Source organism: Bidens hawaiensis, unplaced genomic scaffold (genome assembly GCF_021521415.1).
Source record: "Bidens hawaiensis isolate Kalapana, Puna unplaced genomic scaffold, B.hawaiensis_p1.1 tig00014831_1, whole genome shotgun sequence".
Taxonomy (NCBI): Eukaryota; Viridiplantae; Streptophyta; class Magnoliopsida; order Asterales; family Asteraceae; genus Bidens; species Bidens hawaiensis.
Genome location: NW_027492310.1, coordinates 630,136 through 648,451, shown reverse-complemented (window position 1 = coordinate 648,451; position 18,316 = coordinate 630,136). Strand labels below are relative to the sequence as shown.

The following is an 18,316-nucleotide window of genomic DNA, read 5'->3' as shown; positions in this document are numbered from 1 at the left end:
GACCACAGCGCACGAGCCCTTCAAAAAATAGGCAGAAAGGCCAAATGCATACGTCCAACAGATGGACCCCGCTGACCAAAAAGTTCAGCCCAAATCATCTATACGGAAGGTATTCAACTCAATAAGCCGGACTCAATCAAGCAGGGGCCAAACCACGGACATGAAAAGTTACTGTGACTATCACGAGCGACATGGTCACACAACAAATCAGTGTTCAAATTTGAAAGATGCCATAGAAGAGTACGTCAAAAGCGGGAAAGTTAGACCACAAGGTCAAAAGCATTAAAGGAAAATACAGACGTCCGCCTCCTCGAGACGGCGGTAGGCCAGAAAAGAAAATCAAAGACCTTCACGCCAACATGATCTCTGGCGGGGTAAAGTCCAAAAGGCGTAGACAGGCGGAGCACATGCTGCCTGGAAAGAAGAACAAGTGATCTTCCCAAAGATAAAGGGATGAGCAAACAAGAAAGCGCCGTTAGTTATTACGGCAATATTTGGGCATTACCGAACACCCCGCGTTTCTTCATTAACGTGGGTGGCGACGTCCTACATCATGTATCGCCAAGGCTTCGATTTATTAGAAGAAAAGGACAAGCAAAGGCTGACACCTGTCAACGCCCCGATAGCAGGCTTCAATCAAAGTATTAAATACCCGTTGGGACAATTGACATTTCCAGTCGTGCTCAGCGATGGATACACTCAAGGACGGAAGATATGGATTTCTTAGTCATGGAAATGCCACACCCCCCCCCCCCCTATGATGTAATTTTAGGAAGGGAAGCGATTGGAGACTTTAACGCCAATCCCCTCCACAAGCGCACGGTATATTGGGAGTACCAACTCCGAAGGGGGTAGCAATGATCCATGCCAACAAAGAATGCCACGTGGCAGAAGTAAAAACACCACCACAGAAAATGCTGAAAACCAACAAAGAAAGAGAAGCGGAAAAGTGGGTGCTTAACGGAAAATTTCCAGAGCAGAGTATAACCATAGGCCCCACCATTTCTGAAGAAGCGCGAACAGCGTTAAAAAGGTTATTAACCAAGAATGTAGACGCCTTCGCATGGACACCAGAGGATATGACAGGCGTCTCAAGAAGCAAGGCAGAACATAAGCTGAAAGTCAATTCGGCTTTTGTGCCAGTTGTGCAGAAACGAAGAAAGATGGGACCAGAACAAGCAAAGACTTGTAATGAGCAGGTCCAACAGTTGGTAGAAGCAGGGATAATCCGCGAGATCCAATATTAAACATGGGTAGCCAACCCAGTGATGGTACCAAAGGCAAATGGGCAATGGCGTATGTGCATCGACTTCAAAGATCTCAATAAAGCATGCCCAAAATATTATTACCCGCTACCAGAAATCGACTTAAAGGTAGACGCGCTTGTCCCTTTCCAGTTTAAATATTTCCTAGATGCGTACAAGGGGTACCATCAGATTCACATGGCGGCGGGAGACCAAGATAAAACGACGTTCCGAACAAACAATGGAACATACTGTGACAAGATGATGCCATTTGGCCTTAAGAACGCTAGATCTACGTACCAACGACTAATGGACAAAGAATTCAAGCCCCAAATTGGGAGAAATTTGGAAGTTTACATGGATGACCTGGTCATCAAAAGCAAGACAGAAGCGGCAATGATAAGAGACATTGAGGAAACCTTCAAGACACTATGATCAATCAACATGAAACTCAATCCCGGAAAGTGATCCTTCGGAATGGAGGAAGGGAAATTCTTGGGGGTAATCGTAACAAACGGTGGCTTCAAAGCCAATCCTGAGAAGCTGGAAGCAATCTGGCGATGCCCTCACCAAAATATGTCAAGCAAGTTCAAACGCTTCATGGCCGATTGGTCGTGCTCAACAGGTTCTTGTCAAGTCACGCAGAAAGGTCCTTTCCATTCGTCTCAACCTTGAGAAACTGCCTCAAAAAATCCCAGTTTCGGTGGACGAATGAGGCAGAAAATGCGTTCCAAGAAATCAAGTCGCGACTGGCGGAATTGCCAACGCTAACAGCACCAAAGGCTGGAGAACCCCTGATAATATACTTAGCGGCTTCTGAAAGGGCAATCAGCGCAGTTCTAATGGTGGAAAGAAATGGTGTTCCAACACCTATTTATTATGTAAGTCGCACCCTGGCGGATGCAGAAACAAGGTACTCCACCTTAGAAAAACTTGTCCTCTCACTAGTACAAGCGGGGGCGCCATCTCAGAAGGTACTTCTAAGGTCACCCGATACATGTCCCCACCAACTATCACCTACAAAATGTATTGAGCAAACAAGAATTGTCTGGAAGATTGGCGAAGTGGGCAATAGAGTTGGGAGAGTACGCCATTGAGTATAAACCTAAGACTGCAATCAAAGGCCAGGTTCTGGCAGATTTCATAGTAGAAGTACCCCGTGAGAAGGAAGAAGAGTGCCAACAAGAAATAGAGCCCCCTGCAGATCAACAAAGAGAACAAGTTTGGAAATTGTTCACAGATGGGGCATCTAATGATGAAGGTGTGGGCGCGGGGTTAAGAATAACCAACCCAGATGGACAACACTTCACATACGTGATACGCCTTGAGTTCAAAAGTACGAATAATGAGGCAGAGTATGAAGCGTTGTTGGCAGGTCTAAGAATTGCCAAAAAGCTGGGAGCCCAGCATTTGGAAGCACACGTCGACTCAATGTTAGTCGCAAATCAAATCGAAGGGTCATATGACGCAAAAGATGACAAAATGGCATCATACTTAGCGCAGGCCAAAGCGCTAATGGGAGCCTTTTTAGGGATTCGGGTATTTCAACACACACACAAAGACAAATAATCTGCAAGAGAAATAGAAACGAAGATGAACACGCGAGATTTAACGTGGTTCGGTCTAAACTGACCTACGTCCACAGGCTACAACCAGGGTATTTTATTATTGCTACTGCCTCACTCGTGATGAGGAAGTACATGTACAATGAATATTAATAAAGACCATACTAGGGTTTACAACTTACTACCCAAGAAAACTAATAATGGGCTTTAATTAAATAAACGGGCCAGACTGCCATCTGTCTTCAACTTAACTAATCTGCCACTAAATATGTCTTCTAACCCGGGCCCAATTAAGCCTCCATAAACCCAACAATCTCCCACTTGGAGGCTTGATAATCTTCAAACTGCCTATCGATGATCGCTTGTACCTATTGTAATTTTCCTCGTCTTCCTGGTTGCATCTGCCTTCTCATCAGTTAACATGAAAACCCGTTGAAGCTCCCTCGAGCTCCAACACATCAGTCATGGCTACAACTGCAACTGACTCATTCTCTGTCCCTGCCGGCTCCCACTTAAACGAACTGTCGAATCCTGGAATACCTTGAGAACAAACAACATTTCCATATTAAGCAGGTAATCTTCTGGAGAGACTTTAACCGCTGAAATATGGGTTCTCTTAACCCACTGTCTGGTAACTCTGACTAAAGCTTTGACTGACTGACTTTCAGTGCTCCCACTGCCGCGAAAACCTCTGACTGGTTTTTCTGAACCTCTTATAGCACGTTCAACCTGAATCTGACATGTGGCTTTGGATTTATCTCCTGCAAAACAAACCTTCTTCTGCCCACTAGACTCTGTGAACCGGACTTTGGTCTTCTTCTGAACTGGGTCGGTCACTCCCTCAGACGATAAACTGACCATATACAACGAACCCCTCTTTCTTCCTCGAGCTATGACAAGATTTCCCTTAACAACTTTTCACTGCCCGTTCCCAAATTTAACCTCATGTCCCTGTTCATCCAACTGCCCAACAAAAATCAACTTTTTCTTTAAGCTTGGAATCACTCTGACATCCTTCAAGGTCCATGAATCGGATGAAGTAACTAAATTCATGTCACCCATGTCCGTAACATCAAGAACATCGTTGTTCGCCAGTTTAACCTTACCAAAATCACCTTCCTTCAAATTCTGCAATGCTTCACTGTTGTGGGTAGCATGAAATGAAGCACCAGAATCCATGACCCAGGAATCAACATTATCATCAACACTAAGAACATAAAACTCATCCTCTAGGCATTCTTCTGCAGTGTTGACTTCTGTCTTTTCATTTTTATCATTCGGACACTGATTCCTGAAGTGCCACTTCTCTTTACAACTCCAGCATTCAATATCTTTACGAGTCCTAGACTGACTCCTCTTCCTGCTCCCATTGCCTCGTTGTTTTCCCCTACCTCTACCTTTTGTTACAAATATATTACTTGGTGATTCACCTGAACTTCTGTGTCTTGAATCTTCTCCAAGAATCATGTCCCAAATCCCATCAAAAGTAATTTTTGTAGACAAACTACAAACCGCAGTCACTGTTTGCGACCAGCTGCCAGGCAAAGAGGATAATAACAAAAGACCTTGAACTTCATCATCAAACTTAATGTCGACTGACACTAAGCGGGACATAATCGAATTAAGATTATTAATATGCGTTGCAATAGATTCACCCTCTTTCATTCTTGTAGTCACTAGCTCTCGGATAAGATAGACCTTATTTGCTGCAGAAGGCTTCCTATACATGTTGGACAGTGCATCCATCATACCACGCGCTGTGGTTTCTTTCATGATGTTAAACGCCACATCTTCCGACAACGACAATGTAATACAAGCCCTAGCCTTCTTGTCTAACTTCTTCCAGTCTGCTTCTGACATCTTTTCTGGTTTTTCATCTTCTAGCACTACATCCAAGTCTTTCTGACAAAGTAGCGCTTCAACTTGCATCTTCCACCAGCCAAACTTTTGCCCATCAAAATTCTGTATCATAACCTTTTCGTCTTCTGCCATGACAATGACTAAGCGAAACTTGAAAAAAAAAATAACCCCCGACAACCACAACAAAACCACCCGGCTAAACTGCCCGATAAACGCCAGCCGCCCAATAATCAAAACCCACTTCAAGCTCACGAACCAACCCCAAACCTATACGATAATCAGAAACTGAAACAAATTAGAAACACAACTTGTTCCTCCGATTTCTTTCTGATCGAGAACGCTATGCTGCGTGACGGTTTCTGGTTGTTCAACAAAGACAAACTTTTGTCTTCCTGGTTATGACTCAAGGCACGGTAGCACAAGAAAATAATATAAGCGATATTAATTTTCTTTTGGCAGTGGCTTCAAGAATTGATGCAACAAATATTAGTTTTTAATTCAAGTCACAATATGTGAACAAGAAACAAAACCAAATATAATCTTGGCGGCGGAATAGTTAAACCTCACAAATAAAGAACCAATAAAAACTAAATATGGCAAACTGCTATATAGTTCTTATCCTTTATTCAATATAACTTACAGGGTGACCTTCAAAACGTCGACTGCGGCTGGTAGGCGCCTAGAGCTGCCGGCCTTAAACCCTAGACCGACGAATTATATTTTCTCTCACGCCCGTGTTTCACTAGTGTGTAACCGTAACCTCGGCTCTTGATACCACTGTTAGGGATTCAGGTATTTCAACACACACACAAACACAAATAATCTGCAAGAGAAATAAAAACGAAGATGAACATACGAGATTTAACGTGGTTCGGTCTAAACTGGCCTACGTCCACAGGCTGCAACCACGGTATTTTATTTTTGCTTTTGCCTCACTCGTGATGAGGAAGTACATGTACAATGAATATTAATAGAGACCATACTAGGGTTTACAACTTACTACCCAAGAAAACTAATAATGGACTTTAATTAAATAAACGGGCCAGACTGCCATCGGTCTTCAACTTAACTAATCTGCCACTAAATATGTCTTCTAACCCGGGCCCAATTAAGCCTCCATAAACCCAACAAGCCTTCACCACATGCAAAGTTAAACATATCAAGCGAAACGAAAACAAACAGGTTGATGCTCTCAGCAAGTTAGCATCCGTTGGCTTCGAACACCTAGCCAAGAATGTTTGCGTATGTTCAACAACAGAATCAAACTGGATGACTCCAATCGCCAACAATATATAGATTATTTTTATGTAAGATCAAATATCTATAAAATAAATAAACAAACCCAAGTGTGTTGTATTGTATGTTAACTATTGAACACCGTTAGACGTGTTTTACTTTTTTTGAATAGATAAAAAATCAACAGCAAGGGTAAAATCGTAAAATGCCAAGTGAAGAGAGAGAAAATATCAAAGCGAAGGCTCTAGGATGCTAAAAATACGAGTGAAGACAGCGAAACCCCAACTGGTTTAACCTTTTCCGTTTCCCTATATAACCCATCTCTCCCCACCTAACAACAATATTCACTCTCTCTCATTCTTATTCCGGCGATGGCAACATCTATAAAACGAACCGCCAGCGACGGCGGCACGATTATCCTCAACAAGTACCAACTCACTCGACTCTTAGGCCGCGGCAGTTTCGCCAAAGTCTACCACGGCCGTTCTTTAACAGACGACTCATCCGTTGCCGTTAAAGTTATTGAAAAACCGTCCATCGCAGATCCGTCAATGGAGCCACGCTTAGTCCGTGAAGTGGCCGCTATGCGGCGGCTGAATCACCCAAACATACTCAAACTACACGAGGTGTTAGCAACGAAAACCAAAATCTATCTGGTTATGGAGCTTGCCACTGGCGGTGAGCTGTTCACGCAGCTCGCACGCCGCGGGCGGATGAAGGAAGCCACGGCGAGGCGGTTTTTTCAACAGATTGTGTCGACGCTGCGTTTCTGCCACCAGAACGGTGTAGCTCACCGAGATTTGAAGCCGCAGAATTTGCTCCTGGATGAGAATGGTAGTCTGAAGATATCTGATTTCGGACTGTCGGCGTTGCCTGAGTCGTGTAAAGACGGGCTCTTATACACGGCGTGTGGGACTCCGGCGTACACAGCGCCGGAGATTGTTCGGAGGAAAGGGTATGACGGAGCCAAGGCGGACGCGTGGTCGTGTGGGATTATACTTTTTATGTTTTTAGCAGGTTATTTGCCGTTTGATGATAGTAATTTGGCGAATATGTACAGGAAGATCCACCAACGAGAGCTAGGGTTTCCGGATTGGATTAACAAACAGCCTAGAATGATCATTCAGAAGCTTTTGGATCCCAATCCTCATACGAGAATGAGCATCGAGACGCTGATGAGCCTCCCATGGTTCAAAAAGTCGCTTAAACCCGATCTGGAAGTCGGATCAAACGAATTGGATACAGAGATGGATTCGGATTCGAATAAGTACAAGACGCGGATGAATGCGTTTGATTTGATCTCCATGTCATCAGGGCTGGATCTATCTGCCATTTTTGAGGAGAAAATTGTTAGGAAGGAAACCCGGTTTACGACGAATTTGACGGTGGATGAGATCGAGAAGCGGGTGGGGGAAGTTGGGGATAAGTTGGGGTATAGGATGAAGAGGATGAGGGATAAGGAGAATTGGAATAGGGAAGTGGTGGGGTTGGTGAAAGGGCGGGTGGTGGTGGTGGCGAAGGTGTTGGAGGTGGCGGTCGAGTTATTGCTGGTGGAGATGACGGTGGTGGGTGGTGGTGGTGATGGGTTGAATGAGGTGGACTGGGAGGAGATGAAGCTTGGGTTTCAAGATGTTGTGGTCTCATGGCATTGTTAGATGGTCAATTCATTGTTTTTGTTACTCAAAAGGTGTAAATATTTTTAATTCTTATTGTTATTGATGTTACTATTATTTGTTTGTTTTATAAGATTTGAACAAAATTTAACTACAAAGTTGCTAGCATGTGTCTTTATGTTCTAAACAAAATCAAAATTAGTTAAGCCCGTTCAACAAGCTCGCTGCTCATAGCTTGCTCGACACAACCTTGAATAAAACTAGCTTACAAAACTTGATTTGAAACGACCTGTGTTGAGTTGGCTTATTTTTGTGACCGAGTCAAAATCAACCTAAGCTCGGTTCGGTTCATTGGCTCGATTTATTTAAGCTTATTGAACTTCAAAATCCAGCTCGAGCCTTGTTGAGCTGCCTCATTTAATTTTAAGCTTGAAATCGAAATCCCACCGGTTTGACTTGGACTTAACTCATGATCAGCAAAATCAAGTTTTACATCTTTAGAAACGAAAGTCTTTCAGTCACTTAATTTTATGGTTGTTGAGCTTATATGTTAATATATTACATTAGTTATATAATTAATTTATAAAGAAAAAGTCAAAAGCATGTATCCAATCAATAGAAGTTAATTTGCAACTATAATGTGCAGGAGGCACATGCAACAAAACACTGCATTTAACTAATAATGTAAGTGTTTTTGTTGTGGCTCTCAATGTGACCAGTTACAGAAGCCCCCAGGCCTCAACATGCATGTATCAATCTCGTGTTCCAATCAGGGTTTAAATGATATTATGTTGGTGAACCGTCACATGGTAAAACTCTGTTTTTTAATAAGTTGCAATATGATGGAAAAAAAGCCCCAAATTACACCTGTTAGGTTAATAGAAATGATGCTGTCTTTAACCATTGATTCCCAGGAATAAAACCGGAGACAAAAAGAATGAAGTGACCACTTTTTAGAATGTAAGGGTGTTCACCAAGCATAGCGTAGTGGGGTGAGTTGTGGCGTTTTGGAGGGGAAAATGCATCCAAAACGTTGGGAACACAACCCCGTAGCATTTTGGACGGTAAAATGTTTTTCAACATTGTGTGCACAAAACTTTGAAGTTGGAAGGAGGTGGGACCATAAGGAGGGGGGACCAATGGAGATGAGAGATGAGGCGTTTTGGGGCTTTTTGACTACCAACGACCAAAACACCTCACCTCCCATCTCCATTGGTCTCTTCCTTCTTCTGGTCCCACATCTGTTAAACTTCAATGTTTTGTATACAACGTTGATAGACATTTTGGCCTTCCGAAACGCCACAAAACGCTAGGGGGGCGGTGTTCCCGACGTTTTGGATGTGTTTTCCCCTCCAAAACGCCACAACTCACCCTGCTACACTTGGTCTTAGGGTGTATGCACATTATGGATAAAAAAACAATCAATCAGGGGAACTTATTGAGATATTGAAGGATGAAACCAATGTGTTTCAACCAAGCACAACACATATAATCATTTCATTCTTCTTAATTAATTCGGATTCATAAAACATAATTCATTTGGAAATTGGGGAACCCGATTTGTGAGGGATGCTTTGGAGGATGAAGCTGGAACCAAACTGATGTAAAACCGAATGATGCCCTAAATAGCTTGGGGTCGGTGCTTAAAAGAATGAGATCAAGTTTTTACGTTTTACTTAAAAAGAACGTGGATAAAAATATGTTTTAACTATGTTTCGAATGATCAGTTAGTGTTTTCTTTTTCTTTTTTTTCTTTTATTAATTTAAGACAGATTAAGTTAACCATGTATCAGATTTGTTCTTTAAATTTATTATATGTGTCAATTTCTAAAATTACCTACTCGTTTTTTAAGTTAAGAAGATGAAGTAAACCACTGAATCATGCATCACATTTGTTTTTTAAATTTATTATATGCGTCAATTTCTAAAATTATCAACTCGTTTTTTAAGTTAAGAAAGATGAAATAAACCATTGAACCATGTATCACAATTGTTTTTTAAATTCATTATATCGGTCAATTGTCAATTCAAAAAATACCTACATGTTTTTTACGTTAAAAAAAGATGAAGTTAAACCCATGAACCATTTATCACATTTGTTTTTTGAATTTATTATATTAGTTAATTTCTAAAAATACCTAGTCGTTCATAAGTTAAGAAAGATGAAGTTAACCATTGAACCATGTATCACATTTGTTTTCTAAATTTATTATATGGGCTGATTTCTAAAACACCAACTCAAGTTTTAGTTACATGGTCACTATATAAAATATAAAAAATTTGATGAGGTCACTTGACATCATTCAAATGTATGTGGCTTCGCACCTATCTTTTGGGGTGTCTACATATACTTACGAGGAAGAGACAGAAGGAATATTTATGATCATTAATGGAGAACGGTACTAATTGTGAGAGTAGGATGTGAGTTCATTCACACAGGTAGTTAAGATAATTTTATCCATGAGCCGACCGTATACTCTTAAATTTATATTTTTTTATATTTCTTTTAAACAAGAGTATTTACAGACTTACAGACGATATATAATGTCATTTTTATCGTCATGGTTTTGTAATGTTGTAACACATCTAAGGCCAGTTATCGTCGTGCTCCATATGTTCATTTAGTCGGACATGATACAACGATTACAATATTCATAGAGTTTTCTAGTATTTTTTAGACCAGACTTGCATGTCTTTTTAGAAGAAAGAGTCGTGTTTGTTTGTTACATATGATAGTATCAAAAACGAAATTTGCTATCTGCCCACATGTTGTCAGTTTGTGTTTATAAATGAGTTGGCTACAAATGATAACAATTTATGCAAACTACAACTAATCTCTCAAAACAAACCATAATTTGCAAGCTTGTTATTCTCTCAATAATTACTTAAACAAACCCATCTAACAACACTTGTAACTACCTTTTCAATTATTAGCCAACCAAAGTTTTTCTCTTTTCAAATATGATATAATACAAAAGTTGTTGATTAGATTGCTGAAGTTTCAAAGGTTTTATGTGTTCAACTTTCAAGTTCATGTCTAAATTAATATCTGCACACGCCCGAATCCAATAAATGTTCATGAGCAAAGCCACATGTTTGAATCCAAGAACAACCAATAGAAAGATTTGGTTTAAAATTCAAGGACATGATGTATCGTTAAAAACACGGCTTAGATCTATACAAACCTATCCGTCGGTTCGATATCAGCATTACTTGCAGTACTTCTTGAACCAAACTCCTATATTGACAAAGCTCTCAAAATCGGATTGTGGTCTGCAACACAAATCAATCATATATAAGTATATGGTACTAAAAGTGATTAAACTACAAACACAAAATGGCACTAGATATTTGACTTTTGAGAGTCAATGTCAAAGTTTGGAGGACATGCATGCAAGTTATGATAGAAATCAATGATGCATGTAACATTTGATATATCATAACTTTGAAAAATGGAAATGACCTGTTAATAGGATGCATATCTTCGGGGAAAACAATCAGTTTCACCACAACTCAGTTTTCCTTCAATGCTCGAACATACTGTGTACCAACAAAATGTTTTACATTAGTAACAGCTGAAAAATGATGAAAATGAAGAGTAGTTGATTACTATGAAAAGCAATGATCATTACTTGCAATCCTTGTGAAACCGGGACACGAAGATCTTTAGCCCCTAGGAGGAAAAGCGTAGGTGTTTTCACCTGAAAATATCAAATAATTAGTAAAAATAAACAAATGCATATTAAATTAAGTATTCATAATTATTCACATGTGAAATGACTATCCTATGTACCTTTGAAACATGCGAAATAGGGGATTTTTGATGAAAAGAATAGAGAAGTTCTGCTGATGGGGCTTCGGTATATTTAGTAGTCCACGAGGTTCCAAATGTTTCCACAAAGCACCAATCGGGTATATCCGATGTGCCAACCATCAATGCAAGATTACAGACCGGGTTCCTCGTGGCAGCTGCAGCAAATTTATCTGGTGCCTGCTCAAACTCATAGCACCGATAAATAACCGCTACTTGTTCATAGTGTATAATATTTACAGAAAGATTAAGTTAAAAATACCTGCCCAATTAAGTGAGTGGTTAAGAAACCACCGTGGGACCCACCAAGCACGGCTATTTTAGATGGGTTTGCAAGTCCCCGGTCAATAGCATGATCTACGGCTGTGAGGACATCATTTACATCCTTCATACAAGCAAACCAAATTAAAATGCAGAGAATATTAAATTGTTAAAAAAAAAAGAATTAATTGACACCTGTGTTCCGACTTTGCCCAGAAGTGATTGCAATGCCTCCTCACCAAATCCAAGTGAACCTGTGCAAGAACACTGTTATTTATGCTTCCAAATAAAACCAAAAAAATAGAAGAAATAAAACCAACAAGCCCTATTATATTGGATATTATTTGGAACCAGCAGACTTGCCTGTAATTCACAATTAACAAGCTATATCCAATTGAAGCAAGAAATCCGGAGGTCTTTGAGAAACTTGACAATGAAACAGTATGAGGGCCTCCATGAAGTATTACAATCATTGGATCACACTCCTCATGCTTTGATTTTGAAGATACATATAGTGCTTCAATAGGTTTGCAAGCACCTAAAATGAATCAAGTTGCTAGCTAATTAGATGCAAATCAAACTAAATATGTAAAGATATACAACACCATTTATCTCATAAGGACTATGCAGTCAATATCAGTGTCATAGCGGTTATCGGACCTCTAGCAGAATATCGGTCAGAATATCGGTACCGATATATCACCGATTTTCCCGATATTAGTTTTTTGAGTCTTAATTGTCAATTTTTAGTGTTTACTGTTAGTGTTCTAAGTCTTAATCAGTTCCTACTTGCTACAATTGTTAGTGTTCTGTAAGTTGCAAAAGATTTATTTGTTAATGGTAGGAGAGTATACTGAATTGTTAGTGTTAAATTGCTATATGTATAAATTCGGTATGTTATTAAAATTACCAATATCCCACCGTGATAACCAATATCTCAAATATCGATGATATTTTCCTGCATTAACTTCTTAGCATAAGGATACCTTTTGTGAGGTTTTCAGAGGCATCCTTGACGGGTATCTTCAAAATGTCAAATTGGAGAGACGAGAGTAACGATTTAACCTGTTTTAACCATATTATTCAAGTACTTTTTAGAACTGTTAATAGAGTTACTGTCTCTAAAAGAAGACGAACATACTTTTTCTTGAGATTCAGATGTGGGACTTGAAACATCGAGCCAGCGCCAGGTGGCATCTTTAGATTCCTCCTTTGTTATACTACCATATTTGATCTGAGGGACATCTACAAGGCTGCTAGATACTTCAAATGGGAACATGTAAACAATATATATTTGTTTAGTGAAGTTCTCTTATTACTTATAAATCATATTTTGAAACAGATTAGGCTAATCTGGTACCAGCAAGGATGTTATCGCCATCAAGTGTAAGTAAACTCCATGAATGATTTATATTACTGGGAGTGATTCTTGTAACTTTCCCACTGTAAACAGAGAAGTGAAACGATCAACTAAGGAACCAGTAACATACAAGGTATATATATGTAGCTTACGGCTTACACATAGCTATTTTTTTTTATTTTTATTTTTGGCATAGATTGATAATATATAAAAAGAATGAAAAAAAAATCTTCTTTAAAAGGTTGTTTTCTCAGTTTCTTCGCGTTTTTTAAACTTTCTCATGATCTCTTCTCTCTCTCTCTCTCTCTACATAGATATATGTGTGTGTGTGCGCGATTGCGCCTATTACCTTAACACATTCACAGAAAGTAAGACTCCAACACTGCGCCAAAAGGAAGATATTATCATTGTAGAACCATCTGAAAGCCATGGTTTACTAAGCACATCAAAACTGTAGATTCCCGGGAAGCCATCATCCTCCGGACACATCACAACAGGAACCTAAAGAAACCAATGGTTGCAGGTTAATCCCGTGTTAAAAGTTAGCTTTGAAACCTCTAAAATATTAAACGGTTGAAAATATGATGGCATGTCAACTCACCACATCAACAATCTTTGCAGGCTTTGGTTCTCGTTCACTGTCCCATTCAGTTTTATGAATAGAATGTGTGGCAGAATGTGCCCCAGTGTCTACACAACTTTTGGCAGATTAAAACACAAGAAACTTTCCATCTGGACTGAAAACAAATAATACTGTCATGAAAAAATGGTTTTAAAATGTTAACTAAGCGTGCAATTACTTACGTGAAACGTGGGATGAAAGCACTACTCACACCATGAGTCAGATTAATAATAGATGCATTATCATTTACATCATTGTCACTAATATCTGATCCAAATGATGGAGCTTTTACAGCATATATAGCACAAGGTCTATTATAGCAATATATCATTCCAAACTTCCTAGTGTCTGAAGGCCACCCGACAAAAACCAAATACTCATGTAACCCTTTGGTTGTTGGGGCCCACACAACTTGTCCCACACTCAGTGACCTCCCAATCCCTTGTACAGCACGAACATTTCCACTAAAATAATAGAACAAAAGAATGTAAACTTGATATCAAAATTTGTTAATATTATTATTATTAATTATTATTGTGATAAAAGTTTGTGATTTTCCAAACCTGTTAATATTAATAACAAAGAGTGCAGGCTGCCTCTTTCCAACATAGGCTTCGCCCCAATCTTCCTCCCAATCCCCTTGACCTTTCCAAGTATTAACATCCTTATCGGTTGAATTGGAAACGCCCTGCTTGCGGTGCGCACATATAATGTATATATGTGTGAACCCTTGGGTGGGCAAAAGTAAAATTGCACTAATTTTGACGTTATTTTACTAATCACGTGAAAATAACGTTAAAAGTGGCGGAAGGTTAATCAGGCATCATGTGGTGGCGTTGATAGCCGAAAGACAAGGGCACATGCACCAATCAGCCGGTGTCCCGATGATTGAGTGTTATGTGTCTTATGTCCAAGGCTTGATTCAAAACTACTATCGAGCCGGGGGTCTCACCGGAAGCAGCCTCTCTATCCCTATGGGATAGAGGTAAGGCTGTCTACATCTTACCCTCCTCAGACCCTACCATAGCATTGCTATTGGTGGGATATACTGAGTACGATGATGATGATGATGATGATGATCGGTTGTGGAACCGCTTTTGTAACCATCTGTATGACTAAATGATGGCTTCTGCACAGCTGGTTCTTCTGCCACATAAGCAATTAAACTTTCATCTGAGCTCCATGAGATCCCCTCAAACCTGTTCCAAACAATTAGTTAAATACTCGTTCCATCAGCTGACACAATTTTCAGCAATTAGTTTTACACAAATACTTGACATCTTATACACAATAAATAATGATAAAACAGGATTAACATTCGGATCAGAGTCCATACAATCAGTTCTATTCATATGTATATGTATATGTGTGTGTGTGTGTGTGTATATATATATAGAGAGAGAGAGAGAGTGAGTGAGGTTCATTACAACACACAAAAGATTACATGAACAAAAAGAACAAACCTAAATCATATAATTTTCCTATCAATGTTCCATATTCTTTGTAACTTTTTAATTCTAACATACAAGTGCCTATGGTATCATATATAAAAAAAACCAATAAACTAATTTGTTCATAGTTTTTTTTTTAAATGTTTAGCTACACAGGTGTAGATTATGTGTAGAATATATAACCTACACAGGATTTTCACATTTGTAAGTGCTATAAATAACGAATTTTGCTTATACTTGACTAAAAATGTACTTATACCATTTTCTTATATTTTAAAACTTTTTAAGATTGAAAAAATGAATTATTTATTGTGCTCTTGTTCTGGCAAAAAACTATGTTTTGCCTAGAGCCCTCTCCTCTGTGTGTGTGTGCGTGTGTGTGTAAGAGTTCATCTAGTAGCATAGCAATGAAACTTCTGAAATCTAAAGTATCTTCAACTTCAAGTAGCAGTAACACATTACAAATAGACTATCGTCATCTCGTGCACCATGTTTACAAAAGCTCCTTTTTTAATCAAGAATACTCCATATCACAATCATATTACATATACACATCCAAACACCACCTAATATTTAACTTTGGAAGACAATCGTCAGAAAACTTACCATCCATCTGCATACACAGAGCCATGTTTGGACTGAGGAACACGAAACTCCTTCTCTAACTTGGACGGCCCCCATATTTCAAATTGAGTCGGTGAATCATTTTCAGGATTTCTAACCACAATCAGCTTTGAGCCTGATGGTGAAGGAACCATCAAAGATGCACCTGTAACATCGATTGGAAATGGTGTCCATTCAACATCTAAACCACCATTTGAATCTTCAGAGATCACACTTGACAATATAAGTTTCTTCTTCTTATTCGCTAACAGATTCGGTTGCGTTATTGTAAACATAGCGTGAGCTCGCTGACCTGCAGCCCACAAGTTAGAAAACGATCCTATAATAACTAGTAAATATAATAAAAGGATCATATGAAAATAGAGTGTGTATACCAGTGGATGACTTGAAGGTCCATGCTTTATCAAATGTAGACATGCTTACGAATTCTTTGTACAATTTAGATTGAGAAACGTATTCATCTTCCGTGAAGGCATCTAGATTGGCTGCAACTTCTTTCGCAGCACTAACTCCTGAGGCATCCATTACTGAGCAGACCACGAGGCGTTTACTAGAAGATCAGGTCACAAACTAAAAATATAAAACTTATAAATAGGTTTTGAGTTTTGACTGATAAATCAAAAAGAAATATATCAACATGACATGTAATCATATGTTTTGAGAACCTAAAGACGATTGTTGTTGTATATCTAATTGAATTTCTAGCTTTTTTCGCTTAAGCATTTGCCTAATCATCCGAACCGAACAAGGTCTTGTTCACCTTCGTTCATGAAGCTTTTACCGGACAAATGAACGGTTCACAAACACCTAATTTGACGGAATTCCTTGTCCTTGAACATTCATTAAGGAAATGAACTTGTTCGTGTTGTTTTATTTGATTTGGCTAACCAAGAATGGTCAGTGTCAACGGTTCGGTCGAGCTATCACGTTTGCCTTGTTGTTTCTCTTAACATTCGTATCCATATATTAATTTTACACATAGTTGTCAATAGCGAAGACCTACCTATACGTTACGTAGCGATAGCGATGAAATAGCGGGAACTATTTGATGTTTAGCGATAAGGTCATAGTTATTAAAACGTTGTTTTTTTTTTGCGCCTAGGCGTTTTTTTCAGCAGAAGCGCAATTGCAGCGCTTTCCATAAAAGCAGGCGCAATTTTAGGCAATTAGTCGGCAGTTGCTAGTTTTTTTTTATATTTTAGCTTGATTTGTTTTTTGATTTATCACTTAACTTAGTTAAACAACTTACCTAGTATTAATTTTTCAGTTCACAAAGCAAGAAGCCAAGAACAAAGTTATCAAAATAAATAATAATTTCTCTCATTTGAACACATCGGTAACGTTAATTATCATGGCTACAATTAACACTTCAAAATTGTTCTACTAAATAAATACTTACAATAAACAGTTGATCACATCAGTAACTTTCACTTAATGGCAGATTATTGCGAGTTTTTCATGAATAGCAAGAGATCAATTATTTCGGTACTTGCTTTGGGTGTTTAGATGATTTTGGTACTTTATGCTGAGGATTATGGTTTTGAATTATTTTGGCATTTGAAAAAAATGATATTTTCCATTACAAATTTCGTTTTTGTTTTTTTATTTAAGTTCGCTTTTTTGCGCCTAGCGCCTAGGCCCTCAGAGGGGCCTATGTGCCTAACGCATTTGATATCTATGGATAAGGTACTAGAATTTTTCTAAATTTTTTTTAAATAGGGGTTTCATTCACAAAATTGAGTTTTTACAGTGGACCTGGTTGAGTTTGGTGGTGTTTAATCGAATTTAGTGCCTAAAAATTTAGTTTTTGATATTTTATATAAGAAAAAAACCCTAATTATCGCTATATCATGCTATTAAAGCGCATCACATCAAATCAAATAGCTGGAAAGTACCTGTTAGCCATGAATCGTATTATATAGATTTAAGCAAAAATAACTCATTAATAAACCGGGCCCTCGTACCATGAATATTGTCCACGAAGGGGTCACCGATTTGTTTTTGGTTGCCCGGGTTGAGCAGGCTTAAGCTCAAAAGGCGTTGGTGATTTAACATTAACGGAACACAATTGAACATATGCGGCGGGTGTTTTGTTATGGTTCATTTAGTCAACCTAGCTAATGCATCTTACGATTCAGATAATGAGATTGATAAATAATATTAGAAGCTTAGCTAGTATCATCAGTAGTATAAATAGTAACGCGATACTCAATCGTACAAGTAAACACCATGAATGGATATAATAATCATCTGAATTGCATAATATAATAATAGTAATGAATTGGAGAAAGAAATGAAATAGAATAGAGATTACGTACCGTAATCGATAAGAAGAAGATGATTGACGAAAGGATTTGGACAATGGCAATGGAGTTTGTTAAATATCTCACCACAAGCATCTCATCTCATCTCATACAAAACAAAACATTCTTCTATTTCTATTCATTCATCATTGATTGATTACTTTTATTACTATATCCCATTCCCATTGATTTATTTATAGATAGATAAGACGTTGTTTTCAAGGCTTCCAACATAGCAAGTGATGCAGCTTGTTGGAGAATTCGAGTTCGACTTATTTATTTCTAAAACTCGAGCTAAATCAACTTACTTATTCTTAATAAAGTTTAACAACGAGCCTAAATGAAACGAATAATACCATAAGTTGA

General features: G+C 38.6%; 2 protein-coding genes and 1 pseudogene across 3 annotated transcripts; 2 read left to right on the top strand and 1 right to left on the bottom strand.

Annotated features, from left to right (window-relative positions):
- Positions 1-2,086: 2,086 nt before the first annotated feature.
- LOC143547803 (uncharacterized) lies at positions 2,087-2,813 on the top strand. The gene is made up of 2 exons (XM_077039133.1): positions 2,087-2,218; positions 2,310-2,813. Exons 1-2 carry the CDS (start codon positions 2,087-2,089, stop codon positions 2,811-2,813), a joined length of 636 nt encoding a protein of 211 aa, XP_076895248.1.
- A 3,460-nt stretch (positions 2,814-6,273) lies between these two features.
- On the top strand, positions 6,274-7,675 carry LOC143547797 (CBL-interacting serine/threonine-protein kinase 7-like). Its single transcript, XM_077039129.1, has one exon. The coding sequence runs from the start codon at positions 6,277-6,279 to the stop codon at positions 7,558-7,560; it is 1,284 nt and encodes a 427-aa protein (XP_076895244.1). The 5' UTR covers positions 6,274-6,276; the 3' UTR covers positions 7,561-7,675.
- A 2,810-nt stretch (positions 7,676-10,485) lies between these two features.
- On the bottom strand, positions 10,486-18,012 carry LOC143547796 (acylamino-acid-releasing enzyme-like; annotated as a pseudogene). Its single transcript, XR_013137845.1, has 19 exons — positions 17,966-18,012; positions 16,022-16,197; positions 15,630-15,939; positions 14,665-14,771; positions 14,572-14,573; positions 14,136-14,260; positions 13,755-14,036; positions 13,552-13,687; positions 13,300-13,451; positions 12,951-13,033; positions 12,732-12,853; positions 12,577-12,655; positions 11,954-12,128; positions 11,786-11,846; positions 11,592-11,714; positions 11,312-11,509; positions 11,151-11,219; positions 10,982-11,058; positions 10,486-10,791 (listed from the first exon to the last, which is right to left on the bottom strand). The product of XR_013137845.1 is annotated as an acylamino-acid-releasing enzyme-like (transcript).
- Between the last annotated feature and the right edge of the window lie 304 nt (positions 18,013-18,316).